At 54.4% G+C, this 14,562-nt stretch overlaps 4 protein-coding genes across 4 annotated transcripts; 2 read left to right on the top strand and 2 right to left on the bottom strand.

Annotated features, from left to right (window-relative positions):
• The first annotated feature begins 3,365 nt into the window (after positions 1-3,365).
• Positions 3,366-4,114, top strand: GGS23DRAFT_560274 (uncharacterized protein). The gene is made up of 2 exons (XM_051515879.1): positions 3,366-3,549; positions 3,602-4,114. Exon 2 carries the CDS (start codon positions 3,763-3,765, stop codon positions 4,051-4,053), a length of 291 nt encoding a protein of 96 aa, XP_051373176.1. The 5' UTR covers positions 3,366-3,549; positions 3,602-3,762; the 3' UTR covers positions 4,054-4,114.
• A 1,213-nt stretch (positions 4,115-5,327) lies between these two features.
• Positions 5,328-6,793, bottom strand: GGS23DRAFT_604120 (uncharacterized protein; the record flags this gene model as incomplete). Its single annotated transcript, XM_051519563.1, has 4 exons — positions 5,328-6,113; positions 6,180-6,397; positions 6,463-6,601; positions 6,689-6,793. 4 exons carry the CDS (start codon positions 6,791-6,793, stop codon positions 5,328-5,330), a joined length of 1,248 nt encoding a protein of 415 aa, XP_051373177.1.
• Positions 6,794-8,444: 1,651 nt separating this feature from the next.
• Positions 8,445-10,213, bottom strand: GGS23DRAFT_604121 (uncharacterized protein; the record flags this gene model as incomplete). The annotated part of the gene is made up of 3 exons (XM_051519564.1): positions 8,445-9,152; positions 9,204-10,057; positions 10,189-10,213. 3 exons carry the CDS (start codon positions 10,211-10,213, stop codon positions 8,445-8,447), a joined length of 1,587 nt encoding a protein of 528 aa, XP_051373178.1.
• Positions 10,214-12,317: 2,104 nt separating this feature from the next.
• On the top strand, positions 12,318-14,477 carry GGS23DRAFT_604122 (molybdenum cofactor biosynthesis prote; the record flags this gene model as incomplete). The annotated part of the gene is made up of 2 exons (XM_051519565.1): positions 12,318-13,626; positions 13,747-14,477. The coding sequence occupies 2 exons, from the start codon at positions 12,318-12,320 to the stop codon at positions 14,475-14,477; spliced, it is 2,040 nt and encodes a 679-aa protein (XP_051373179.1).
• Between the last annotated feature and the right edge of the window lie 85 nt (positions 14,478-14,562).

Raw genomic sequence — 14,562 nt, forward strand, 5'->3', positions numbered from 1 at the left:
AGGTAGCTGGCGGAGCATTTGGAGTCGCAGATTGTGCTTACCTAGGTAGGTAGGTAGGTAGGTAGGTAGGTAGAGCCTACTCGTGTGAAGGGGGCCGCATCGCGACGGACGCTGGCGATCGAATGGGTGGGACGATGGGAGCGGGGAGGGGGAGGTGGATAGTCTAGGTATGTTGTCGTGGTCCGCTTCCCGCGGAGTAGGACTCGGAGTAGTAGCAGTCGGTCCTCTCGTCGCTGGCGATGATGGCGGTGGCGTGTCTTGATTGTCACTATCACCGCTGCTGCTGCTGTCGCTGCTGACTTGCCTGAGAAAAAAAAAAGCATCAAGAGAGAAGGCGCGCCTACGAGGCGCCGAGAAAGGGTGAGAGAGGTGGGAATGGAGGGGGCCGGGGGGCGGAGGGACCGCAGCTGCAAGAGGGTCGACTGACCGTATGTATGTGCGGATGGATGTAAGCATGTGTGCATCTCGGTGGCTTCTCTCTCCGGTTGCCGTTTATCAATCCTTTGGAGATTTCTTGGTGGTTCCGTCGCACTGCCTCGACAGGCAATTTGCGTAGGCATGTTACATGAATGCAAGAGATGACCTCTCGTCATGCTCACCCGAGTGTTCAAGACAAGCCGAGCCGGAGTGACGAGATCTTCGTTTTGACTGCACCCGTCTCGCCGTGGATTCCCCTTCCCCCCCCTCTTTCATTTCTCTCCCTTCCAGCCCTTCCCCCCCCCCCTTTCCGCAGTCTCCTTCCAAGTAGCGATTGGCGAGGGGTGCAGGGGCTAGGTGGTCGTGGGAGAATAGCTTCACGGGATGATACTCATTTTGTAACAAGAGAGTTACGGTATAAGTGTAGCACTTTGCGATTATGGCTGAGATGTCCAGACAAGTCACGACGCATGTTGCCGACTCTTCGGCACCTAGGACGGGGAAATGCAGATCACAAAGGGGAGGGAGTCCGTGATGTTCATGGACCCAATGGGAGGAGGGGGCTCGCAGCGTCTGGTACGGAAAGCAAGATCTGATGAATTTCCTGTGTAGCCCCTGTACCTATAGGTGTGCATATTTATAGCAAGTAGTGGGATCTACTTACTGGCCGGCGAGGATAGATAGGACCCGGGGAGAGGTGAGGACTTGCTGGCCTGCTCTGGTTCCCGGCATTGCTACTCTAGGGTACCATTCGCGAATCTCACCAATGAGACGTCGCCGGCGAGCTGAGAGTCTGTCAGAACTCTAATCCGACCTTGGGGCAAGGAGAAGAGTCCCGTGGGAATGGTAACGAGGGACTTGGCCTGTAGGAGTTCTGCTACGTTGTGTATCCCCCTTTCCGTTGCCGTTGCCGGTAGCCCGAACACTTGCGCCGGTGAGAATAGTGATACCCACGCTCGACTTCTCTGGGTATTACAATAACAAATCGATTGCTATCACAACTAGAGAGATAACTGAATCACTTTTTTTTTTCTTTTCCATATTTTCCTTTTCTCAACCCAACGAAGAGAAGAAGGGGGAGGGAGTTAACTAGTTGGGCACTGGTGACGCCGGGGTTGCCTAACGGACTGACTTCGCCAACCCCCTTCTCCTCTCCCCTCTCCCTCCGCCGGCTCCTCTTATGCGAGGATCGTCATATCTGGCGGTGGCGCAGAGGACGCCCCCTTGGAGTCCTTTCGCGGGGATCATCATCCGACGAATCATGGTAAAAATACTGCGATTCCGCGGATGCTATCTACTCGACCGCTGAGTGACCCGTCCTCCTCCCCGGGCGACCCGGTTGGTATGAGTCTTCCTCCTCGTGTTCCTTTTTAAGCAATAGTTATGTACCACGAAGGGCTAGCCCGGCTAGTATTGGGGTTGCGGATGGCGACGTCGCCCTTCAGATCGAGACCGAACAGACGGAACGGGAGGGCTACCCCCTACCCGGTCTTATGTGCCTACGCCTCTTCTGCCAGCCGGATGGAATTCCCGAATGAGGAAGTAAGCGCCCTCTTTCATACGACGTTCTAAGGGGGTCCCATAGGCGGCACCCCGAACCTCGATGCCTTCTCTCGCGGTGGCCGATCCGGTTGGCTGATAGTTTGGCCGATAGTTTGGCAAGGAGACGGCACGCGGGCAGGACGTCGTGTCATGACGGTTACCTACCCGATCGAAGCACCATTGGTCCTAGGGGCATTTGTTTTTTGTTCTTCTTGCCGCCACCCTTTTCTCGGCGGTAAAATAATGAGTTGTCGCGCTCTCCTCTGTCAGCTCGTATGCGAGTCATCGTCGAGCACGAGGCTAGGAAGGCCGCGTCGGTTGCGGGCAACCATACGGAGACAGTGGTAGAGAAAAAGGAAAGGGAAAAGAACTTTCAGCAATGTGACCTATGGGGGCGTCTCCAGCACGCGTTCAAGTCCCGCTGTGCAGTAGGGCTTGCTGACGTCCGATGGCTCGCGGGAAGTTCTCCTGTCGCATTCGGGTATCCCGACAACACCGAGCAACCGAGTTGGGCTCACGCGACAGCCACCACCAGCCGAGCGAATCGGGCAACGGAGAATCGCTCACGAATGTGTCCTGACTTAGCGTTCCGTCTCGTCATAGGGCTGGGACAGTTAGCGGCTTAATTCAAGAAGTCCACGTACATATCATATCATGGCACATCTTCCCCCGTTTCCCCCGCCACAACCTGCATGCTATTCTGTGAATAGTCTTCTGCGGTAACGGCAGCGGTGGCAGTGGAAGCAATGAGATTTTAGACCCTTCGCTCATACTAGGGAGATGGGCCGATGCACATGATCCCCGTTCCCACTCCCGGGCAACTGGCCAACTATCTAAGTAGGCTGCGTGATAGGTACTACCAGATACGCGGATGGCGAATGATACGAACGGAAGAAAAGAAAAGAGACGAGAGAAAGAAGTCGTAAGAGGGGTTGGTGGAAGGGGGGAAGGTCGGCGTTAGCCAGGGTTGTCGCGCCTCCATTTCGGTGTTTTCGTCCCCGTAGGTGCAGAGAGATGGCTTTCACATGCTGGAGGCCCATACATCTACATAGGTAGGCATCTCTGGGTTTTCTTTTGCTTTCCCCTCGAATCCGCTGTCCCCCACCTCGGCTCTAAACAAAACACCGAAGGGCTGAGACTTTTTTTTTGATGAATTGGACGAGCCGCGGCGCCATGGCGTTTGGAGCGGCGGCAGCCTCCCGCCGCTGTCTCGTTCTAACACCTTAGGGGGAGAAAGTGGGAGAGGGAGAGGGGGTGTCTGCGCATCTCCTCGCGAGAAGCTCAGGTCCGTCTACCCCATCGTGGAATCGTCTTCGAATCGATGGTTTGGTAGCTCGCGGTCCAGATCCGCCTGGGGAGCGAAGCGAGCCTCAACTAGCAGCGATAGAACTCGATGTATATACCTATGTATATATGTAGTAGATATGCTATGTGCATGCGTATGTTCATGTCTACACGTCTGGCTTTCGCGTGTGAGTGCCCATGGGATATGCCTGCCTACCCTCACCGCGGGCAAGTTTTCAGAGGCGAAGCGAAACCGCGATTGCTTCGAATGGCGCAGTCTCCTTCACCCTCCCGAATCTCAGAGGGCTTGATTTGAATGAGAACACGGAGTAGCAGAAAAGCGGATGGACGTGCCTACGTGTTCTTCCCGATCCTGCGTGGGTGGTCACCTCCGAAGGACGGCTATCGCTGTTGCTGCGCTTCATGGAGACGTACGACCCCACGCGTTTCGGGTCCATCTGACAGAGCCGCGATGAAGAAAGATCGATCGATCGGCGGACATCGGTCTACCATGTAGGGATGTGTGTATGTATGTGCGTATGTATGTGCGTATTGTGTGCATGTAGGTATATTCGCGCACATCTATGCCGTCTATATGCAGGAATGGGTGGAAGCGAGACCCGGCTGATCACATGGGATACACGACGGGCACACGGGAAAGCAAAACGCGATGACACGTACTATTCGCCGCCCTTCGAGCAAAATGGCGCTGTGGCCGCGGCTCGGGCCTACGCGGGATGCGAAAAGGGATGGGGCGGAGGGTGCGCCGCCGGAATAGCCTTCCCCCTCCCCCCGTCGTCGAGCATGTAGCTTGCGTAGCACCCGTGGCCCTGGCACCTGCCGCTACCCCCAACCCGACGGCACGTCGAAGAAAATCCGTGCGACATTCCTCGGGGTCTCCCTGTGCGTGGGGGTTCTCGCTGTATGAAAACGGGGGAGGGGGAGGGAGGGGCGGGGGGCGGTCAAGGGGGATGAAGGAGAGCGAAGCTGGGGAAACCTGGTTCCGCGCGCCGGGTAGGGACATGTACGGGCCTTGACGCCGTGTAATGGCCGTCCGGCACATCGCGAAGCGGGCGGGCGGCAAGAAAGGCGAAGGCAAGGACATGGTTAGGAGTGGAAAAGGGGGGTGAGGAGAGGAGAGGCAGAGAAGGGGACGGACAGACAAAGAGAGGGCGACAAGGACGTAAAAAGAGGCGCCAGCATGTTTGAGGCGTATGCGCGTTGCAGCTAGCGGGATGTTCTGTGCATCATGCACGTTTGAAGGATGGTAACATAGGGCCAAGCGGACGGGCGTGCAAACGAGGCAGCTAGCCGACCGACCGGCCGACCGATAACAGCGAGGGGGGAGGGGGGAGTCAGGAGCCCTATATTATAAGACGGCTAAGAAAGAAAAAAACGATAGCTCATGTAGCATAAGCATTGAGCGCATATCTGGTTTCGGGAGCCGCTGGCACCGGCGCCCACATCGACAGCAGCCAGCTTGGAGAACTGACGGTGAGACTGCGTCTTCTACCCGATCACCTGTGCACCCCCCTTTTTTTTCCCCGGCCCAGGACGACGAGGCGACGGTAGGCGACCCCTAGTTGCTTGATCGCAACTCTTCACGACAAAGCGCCGCGGAGAGCCTACACTAACAAAAGTCGGAAAAGCAGGCTTCACGATGTAGCGTCTTGAGATTCTCCGGTACGGTTATGTGGAGATCGCAGCGCGGTTAATTAGTAGTACGGTATGCTACTTTTCGTGTCCTTCAAAATTTTGTGAGCCTAGCTGGAGGACGGCCTCTATTGATTTTTGTGTAGACATATACAGTTTCGAAGGGTACATTGCGATAACGACAGTTGAGCCATTACATGTGCGTGTATCTCAAACAACAGTAAGCCGCCTTCTCCTGTAAGGAGAACGCTACGAAGGTGAAGATAGCGAGACCCCTACCCCAAAGAGAGAGAGAGAGAGAGAATGAGAGAGAATGACGCTCGACGGAACTCCATACCGCCATAATAGAGAAACCGTAGCATGCCACTGGGGTCGTTTATTTCCCCGTGACCATACCAATAATCAAGCAACTTGTCGATGTGAGTACGAGCCTAGTGTCTCTTGTTAGACTTCTCCTTCGCATCAGACTTCTTCGAAGATGAGGAGGAACCGTGGGCAATGACAACAGTTGACTTGTGGGACTTGGCCCTCTTGTCGTTGGAATTTGATCCTCGGGGGTGGCCCTCCTTCTTCTCCTTCCTTTCCTTATCCTCTCGCCGCTCCTTCGGCCCAGAGGCCCGGGAGCGTACCGTTTCATTTTCCGATACGCCCTCCTTGGTATAGTCGACCCTCAGTGAGCGACCCTCGAACTTGTAATCGTTAAGTCTTCGGATGAGTTTGCTGGCTACTTCCTCACTCTGAAACGTGATGAGGGCGTAACCCCTATTCAATCCTTGACTCTCTGAAAGCGGTAGGTCGATGTGCTGAATTTTATCAGCGTCGGACCCGGCTTTCTTTCGGACGAGATCCTGTACCTGGTTGAGAGTCGCCCAAGGCTGGAGCTGCTTTATAATAATTTTGCGTTGCCTCGTAGGAATTATAGTATCGGAGGAGCCATTCGCCGCAGGGTCTGCAGTGAGTATGCCGCTGTAGAAGCTGTAGTCGCCTATTCGATATTGTTGTGAGTAGGCACTCTCGTAGGGATGTTGGACCATCGTAGGGGAGGGAATCGCTGCCGATTTGTCCAGGTAGCTGCTCTTCTTTGTATCATAGGTGTCATAGGTATAACAACCGGGTCTCTCACGGAAATCATATGGCGTAGCGACTGACATCGTGTAAGACGTGCATTCCATTGTTGAAGTGGCTGCAAATGGCGAAGGCGTTGTGGGAGAAGCCCACTGCAGACAGTTAGCCATCGAAGAATGGTACCGAAGTCAGATTTGCTTGATATTGGAGGGACCTGCCTCTCCGTATCCTGTAGCAGTTGGCGACATTAATGGCGATGTGCCGGATGAATACTGCGCCGAAGGAGGCGTTTGGAATCTCGGCGTGTGGGGAGTCCTTGATGAAGCACCGGGGGTGTTGGAGGGGCTGACGAGCTCCCTGATCATAATGGTTTCCGTGGCATTTTTGCCATCCGCGAGCAGGGCTCGTCCGTTGAAGACACCTCCATTAAGCAGACCTGCGAGAAGCTCCTGGTCAATTTTCCCTTCTCTTGGGTAAACAGAATCGGGAGGATCGCCATACGGAGAGCCGCGTCGTAATTCTCTCGGCCCCAGACCGAAACCCAGCCAGAGGTGCTTTCGTTGAATACCTCAACCCTCTCAACCGCACATACGGACCGCACGTGGTCCTTCAACTGCTGCCAAGAAGTTTGCCATGGCAACTTCCCTCGGGGTGCGTATTGTCAGCACGGAGATGCTATTCAGAGCGGAAAGTCGCATGGCGCAAAACCAATCCCTGTTAGGCTCACATTCGAAACTAATATGTAGTACAAATTCGTCTGGATACCGGGCGCGACTTTAGATTGAATAGTTCCGTTGATGGGAACTTGGCGACTGAAGGTATCTGAAGACATGGTGAACGGACAGCTGCAGGACTCGAGAGTTTACTGGAAAATATTTGATAAAGGGGGCAGCACCCTGGATGAGAGAATCGTGTGGAACAGGTAGAATAATATGAATGATCCGATGGGGCTCTTTATATGTCGTACGAGAGAAGGCCTGAGGATTCCTAGGAGGTGAGAGCCAGATCGTATTTCCGTCGTGACGACAGCAGGTCGGCGTTACACGGAATAGTTCTTGATATATTGGACATACTTCGCCAGATCTATGCACTGAGACCTTTCGAGACAGATTCTGCCATGCACCGGGATGGCCAATGGGCACGCTTCTGTTCGTGGCGACGGGAGATGGGGCATAGATTGGGCCGGAGATATCTGGGAGGGCGCGGTATCTCATGGCTGGAAGAGACATTATGGCCGAGGCCAAAGCAGCCCAATAGGAAATGGCGGCCCACGATAGAGTAGACCTTGCCGTGCTGGCTGCATGGTAGCGAATGCCAAAAGCAACGAGCTATCAGGCTCGTCACGAAGCTGACTGCATTAGGAAGCGGGAGGGGAACGAGATGCGGAGTCGCTCGAGGCCGGCGAGGCAAGATGCTCGACTTCCGCTCCCAGTATCGTGACTAGCGATGGAGGTGACTAGCGATGGAGACCAGCACTACACCCCACGCGGACACAACGACCTCTCGGCTGTGATAAGCACCTGGGGGACAAAACTAGTGGCGTCACGAAAGGAAAACGAGGCACTCGGCTGTGGGGTGGACTGCTGGTTCCAACCGTTTATTTGATCCCACAGACCCGGTATAGCCTGCGGACTGAGGCTCCTCGTTGCCTACCTGGCTCGTGGGGGCTAAAGGCGGTCGAGACTTACGGTACTGCTTTACTGAGCCTCTCTCCGTCTGGCCTCGAGCTTTCGTCGACTATGTTGGGCAGACCTCGCGATCTGCAGACCAGGGCTCCATACTAAAGGTGGCGTTTCATGGCCAGGCCTTTGGCCACTAAGCTTTGCAGAACAATTTCTCCCAGATTCTGCTGTAAAGGCGCTTCGCTTCGTACTAGCATCAAGCTGCGACGTGACTCGAAGCCGTGGCAAGTGAGTTCAAGCAGCATGGGTATCCGCCTAGTGTCGATGGCAAACACTCGACGATAGATTGAAATCTTTCCAATAATGTGCTCATGCATAAGTGACACAACAAGGATGTCCTATATTGCCTGATGTTGTCGATTGTTTATGTTAGGCTACTCTCGACATCGTATCCCGCGGGTCAGGTAAGCCTCTCTCGGCCAGCCGGCTTGGTTCGGTTGGCGGGTGCACCTCCAACTGGGCGTTCCTAGATTCAAAAATTACTATGCCTGAGCGGGATTCACTGTCGCGCTGATCTCCCTCACCTCTGGGTCGAATCCGTCTCCGTTTCCGGGGTTCCGCCCACTCTCGGTTGACAATGATAGACAGTAGCCGAGTCCGACCGAGTTGGCTGCCACACAACAAAAGGAAAAACAAAGTACAGGAGACCCGCAAGTACCCTGCAACTCCTAGATGATCGGAGTGCTGTTCGTGCATCCGGAAGAGTTTCCGGTATTAAGCTTATGGCCATAACTCCCGCGGCGTTGAGCACCTGGCTTGAATATCTCGCTCGTCTGAGATGTGACAGAATCTCAGGGAAACTCAACGGCCGATAAACTTTCGGAACTCAAACGTATCATCTGGTTCGCTTGCAAGATCATCATCCATGTCAAAGCCGATGCTGTCTTCCGCATCGTCTGAAGGTGACGAGTGCCTTGACGATGGCTGCATCCCCGCGTTGCCCTTGTGACCGGTGGAGTTGGCGGGCATAGACCCATCTCGCCAGGGGAGCGCTTCTCCGTCCGAATCTGCAAGTGAAATGACCATGCACGTTGCGCTGTCTGTGAAGAATAGTGCTGCAGACTCTGTCGTCGTTTTCAACCATGTGGCGTGGGTCCTGCCATTAACGGGCCCCGGAAACCGAGTTGTTATATCGATCGAGCGCGGGCCGCGGCCTAGAGGATCCCAGACAAACACGAGATTCCCGTAGTCATCCCCTTCGCACCTAAGGAGGAGGAGCTCCGGTTGCACAGGGTGCCATTCCAGTTTTGTCACATTGGCATGATACATCAGCACTGCTCGAAGATCGGAACTGAGCACATCCCAGATCCAGATCGTACCTGGCGCGTCCTCCAGCCTTGTGGCCAGGAGGGACGACGAGGAGTCGAACTTGGCAAGATTACAACCGGATATGGGCTCCTGGAGGCTATTCAGTGCGGTCCATTGCGGGGTCACGGCCTGACTAGCCCTGACGAACCCCGGTAACGAAAAGGACCCGGTATTTGGAAGGGTGTTTTGTTCTTGCCACACCTTCGCAGTTAGCTAGATCAGGTCCGCAATCCCACCGAGGAGGCGACTTACTTGCAATGTGTCTCTGGGTTGAATGACCTGGGGATGACGGAGCCGCACTGCTTCGGCCATGGATGGTGTGTTTAAGACGCATATGCAGGTAGAACCGTTGGCAATTGCAGCATATCGCCCATCCGGGCTGAGAGCTACCGTCCTAACACCTCCACTATACTCGAGACCCATGTCGCCGGATGCAGGTGTGAGGGGAGCTCGCCAATCCTTGAAGATATGACCATCAGAGGTGTAAAAAAGGACCCTGGAAGATTGGGCGACCGATTCCCACACGACCAACCATCTCCCGTCCGCAGTCCAAGCCAGGCCCTGGGCGTCAATGGTGTCTGAGTGCCAGGAACGCTCGACCTCCCTCGTTCCCGGGGAATGTATGCTGATCATGTCCTTCCCAGCCGTCCGCGTGAGTAGCGCAAGGTGATCGGTGCCCGCCCGAGAGGAGCACCCTCTTGTTGCAGATGCTGCATTGTGAAACTTGGGGTTGGCTATTTCTATGACCTTGGGGTTTGCGAAATTGATAAGAGTCAACTTGATGCCGAAGGGACACCAGATGCGAACTTCGCAATCTGTAGCCCCAAAGTCGATAAACGAGGCCTTGGCAGCCGGCGACGGAATCCTAGCAGTACCATGGAAGTCGCCATCTCTGACTGAAAACACGTGTAGGTGATCCGAGGCAGCGACTAACACCCTCCTAGAAGACGAAGACCAGCCGAAATTTGTTACACTGCCGGTGAAGTCGCGGGGGAGTCTAATGGACCGGATGACCTCCAACGACTCGACAGCTCGTACCAAGATGCTTGCCGGTAAGAGCGTAGCAAGCAGCTCTCCGTCTGGGCTCGGAAAGGAGTAAGGTGATGCTAGCCGCCAGCGTTAGCACCCGACCTTAGTGCCACTGACGATGAAAGTAAGATGGACGATGATATATCAGCGTGTATAGAGGGTGTTTTCGAGGACAAGCAGTCGCAACACGAGAGGGATCCCTACATACACTCAAGGGCTCTGGAAAAGCGCATGGTAATTATATATAGTTATGGCTCAATCCAATATAGCTGTCTGGATTGGAGGCAGAGCGAGTGGTGGCGGGGATAGGGCGACCGTTGAGACCGGCGAAGGTTCGACTCGTGAGACTCGGAAAGAATCACACGCAACCCACATCGACAAGACGGAACCTCGTCGTCGCAACCAATGGGTCAAGTGTACGTACGCTACCGGTCGAAATGTGATAAGTAAAGGGAAGACCTGAGGAAATTTGATGATTGGCCAGGTTAGGGAAGCTGTTCTTCCATATGCTCGCATCGAGGACGATCGGGATTTACGTGTATGTGGAGTGGGTATTGCGCATGAGCAGGCGTTGTAGTTGCGGTCTCGTAGGTACTGTATCGTCCCTTGGTCCAAGGCAAAGCTGGAGGCCTGCGACGGCGAAGCGCGGGTAGACGGAACGGGAATTGGATGAGGGCTGGAGAGCGGATAGACAGGATCACCTACGGGTAGGATTTCAACGGCGTCGAGCTGGCTAACTAATCTGAAGAAGGTTGCTACTTCCATCCCGAAGTTTCAGAGAGTGGGAGGTTCTTTCCCATACCGCGACCACGACCGCGACTTGGTCCTCCGCCCTGCGTTGGCCCACTTTTACACCTGCTCGGGCAGTACGAAGCCCTGTCCTAGGTCGGCGGGTACCAACCTAGGCAGGTAGCCTTGCAGAGGCACCTAATGCCCCTAACATTAGGTACCTACAAGAGGTACTTCCGGTAGGTACATGATTAGGTACCTAGGTACCTATATACCCTATGCTTACATCTATCTCTTGAAGGTGAATCTAAAAAAAAAAAAGTACTCTCCACATGTGAAGGAGTACCCAAGGTACCTGTAGGAGGCAGAGGAGGTAATTGCTAACAACTCAACCGTCCTACGACCAAGGTACTAATAGCCACAGGCCTGCTTTAAATCACTGCAGATTTGTGCGTTTTCCAATCCCATGAGCTACCTACCTACCTACCTAGACATAGAGCAATTATGTACTGTAGGTCTTTCCCACAGCTCTCAGATCCCGCACGTTGCTACCACTCCATGCCAGTCGGGGACCCCTTTAGATAGGTAGAGAGATCGCTATCTTTTATCTGCCCGCCGAGCAACTGCCTCAATAGGCAGTATGCCAAGAAGCAGCTAAGGCGGGGTCTCCATTATCATCTCCGTCTCTAAGCGCTTTATAAGTGACGTATGTAGGAGGTAGGCCGGCAGATAGGTAGGTACCTGCACCTCAGTAATGTCCGTACCAGGTTACGTATGTGCGATGTCGCATCGGGATTTAGAGGGGCCGTAGACGTCATGTCAGAAAACGCATCCGTTGCTCTGACCGGGTGTCCTAGACATCAAGAGAAAGAGTAGTAACCTGCCTGACATAATAACCTAGGCCACTATAAAGAACTTAGATTAAAGGTAGCCGGGCACCTCTAAGATGCACCGTGAAGAGCCTATATCGATACCTTTCAATAATAGGCACCCTATGCACTCAGAACAGGTATCGAACCTGCCTATCTCGTGTGGATCCTAGGCATCCCATTGGTCAGCATCCTGTTGACTGAAAGCTCTTGCAGCGCTTGCCTATTCACCTGAAAGATAGCTGTAAAAGGAGCTGTAAAAGGAGCTCTAAAAGGAGCTGTAATTCGCCTGTAAAACGAGCTATATAAAAGCTCTTTATTTCGCAGTTCTAGAACCTAGATCCCCTTCCAATTGAACAGCAGTTTAGGTTCAGCTTTCAACGTTTTGTAAGCCTTAGATGACTAAGTGATTACGAAGCAACGGGAAGCGAGCCTAGCGAAAACGCACACTCGTACCCAACCTCTACCTTAGGTACCTAGTAGATTCACTACATCCTTCTCGGATCGGTAGATTGGTGGGCAGGTACCTGTTACTCAGGCCAGGCACCTAGAGGTAGGTACCTACCTCCTAGTACGTAGCGCAACCTACCTGTGGACAGTCTTACAACTCCACAACATTCCCCAGCCTATCTGCCATATTTTCTCTCCTTGTGATTGATAATAGGAGTCCGTCCTGCCGTCAATGCATCCCCTCCCTTGAAAGGACAACTCAGCTCAGACGAATTTCTTCCCCGCTAACATGCCACCAAGAGCCGTCTCGTCCCGTCTAGCATGGATGAAACCAAGGAGTCTCCAAACTTTGACGGGAGGATGTCGTGTCGGATCTTTGCGGAAAGTTGGCACTGCTTTCACCGCCGCTGGCAGCATCTCGGAGCCGCATAACGCGGTTCCGACCCCGCCCGTGCGACTGCCACGCCGGGAGCTGCTGAAGGATGCGAAACCATTCTCGGACTTTCTCACCGATACATTCCACCGGCAACACGACTATCTGCGGATATCACTGACCGAGAGGTGCAATCTCCGGTGCGTCTACTGCATGCCCGAAGAGGGCGTTCCCCTCTCCCCTCCGAGGGAGCTGCTGACGACCCCCGAGATCGTGATGCTGTCATCCGTGTTCGTTTCTCAAGGGGTCAGCAAAATACGTCTCACGGGCGGGGAGCCCACAGTCAGGAAGGATATTCTTCCTCTCATGCAGCAGATCGGCTCTCTCCGCTCCCACGGTCTGCGCGAATTATGCCTTACTACGAATGGATTGACCCTCCACCGTAAACTCGAGGGGATGGTGGAAGCGGGCCTGACTGGTGTTAACATGAGCCTCGACACGTTAGACCCGTGGCAATTCCAGGTGATGACGCGGCGCAAGGGTTTCGATGCCGTGACAAAAAGCATAAATAAAGTGCTCGAGCTCAACAAGCACGGGGCGGGCATCAAGCTAAAAATCAACGCTGTCGTCATGAGAGGAATCAATGACCGGGAACTTATCTCCTTCGTCGAGATGACTCGCGAAAAGGATATCGAAGTGAGATTCATAGAGTATATGCCGTTCGATGGCAACAAGTGGAAGGAAAACAAGATGGTCAGCTACTCTGAGATGCTGGATCGCATCCGCGAGACATTCCCGAACCTGGAGAAAGTGCGGGATCATAAGAACGACACGAGCAAAACCTACCAAGTCCCCGGGTTTGCGGGCAAGATCGGGTTCATCACTAGCATGACCCATAATTTCTGCGGGACATGCAACCGCCTACGCATCACGAGCGATGGAAACCTCAAAGTCTGTCTCTTTGGGAACGTCGAAGTCTCGCTACGGGATATCTTGAGGGAGTCTAATGGCGGGGAGCCGATCGACGAGGAAGCTTATCGAGTGATGAGGCAGGTGGAGTTAGACCGCCGACAACAGTTGCTAGACCAATCGGCCCCCCTCATCCTGGCACCCAATGAGCAGAAACTTCTAGAGGTCATCGGCATGGCTGTGAAGCGGAAGAAGGCAAAGCACGCAGGCATTGGCGAGCTGGAGCATATGAAGAATCGGCCCATGATACTCATAGGTGGGTGACTCCTGGCCCCGGAGGGAGAATTAAACCGCGGGGAACAACATCACCAATACCTGCAAGATCGCCCGGACTCGAGACGTTGGGAAGGGTTCGGACTGAACAGACGCCTGGCAGATTCGTTGCCGACCACATTGCGAACTGATCGTTCGCAAAACTCGGCCGGGGACGTCGCCAGGAGCCCTCTACCCGTGCTTGGGGCCCCTCGCCACTTCGTCCCTCTGGCGCCCGGTACGGCGACAGGCTACGTATACGGGCAACAGCTACGGTGTTTCTCGCGTACGAGCTCGCGACACGACACCGATGATGACAGTCGTGCTACGCTGACACACGTGTCCCCGTCTGGCTCCGCCCATATGGTTTCTATCTCAGGGAAGATAGCCAGCAAAAGAGTTGCGAAAGCGGTTTGCAGCGTCGTCTTCACCAATGAGATGGCTTGCAAGCTCATTAGGGAAGACCAGATCAAGAAAGGCGACGTTTTGGGGGTAGCCCGCGTAGCCGGGATAATGGCGGCAAAGAGAACGGCCGATCTCATTCCGCTATGCCACCCGATTGCCATCACCAAAGTCACGGTGGACTTGGCCGTGCGCGAGGGTGAAGGCGAAGCCGGACGAATTGAGATCGAGGCGACAGTAGCGTGCGAGGGAAAGACGGGGGTGGAGATGGAGGCATTGACGGCGGCTTCGACAGCAGCACTCACGGTCTACGACATGTGCAAGGCAGTGGATAAGGGCATGAGCATCGAAGGCCTGAGAGTGGTGCTGAAGGAGGGCGGCAAGAGCGGGCGATGGGTCGACGGGGCCCGAGTTGACCCACCGGGGCCGACTAGCGAACAACACATGTTATAATGGGGTTTCTGGCCGTAATATGACCTCTCTTCCGCGACACGCGTAACTCGTACGGACCCTGGCTTCCTTTACGTCATAAGGCACG

The sequence above is a fragment of the Durotheca rogersii genome, assembly GCF_024521655.1.
Source record: "Durotheca rogersii strain YMJ 92031201 chromosome Unknown GGS23scaffold_6, whole genome shotgun sequence".
NCBI classification, from domain to species: Eukaryota; Fungi; Ascomycota; class Sordariomycetes; order Xylariales; family Xylariaceae; genus Durotheca; species Durotheca rogersii.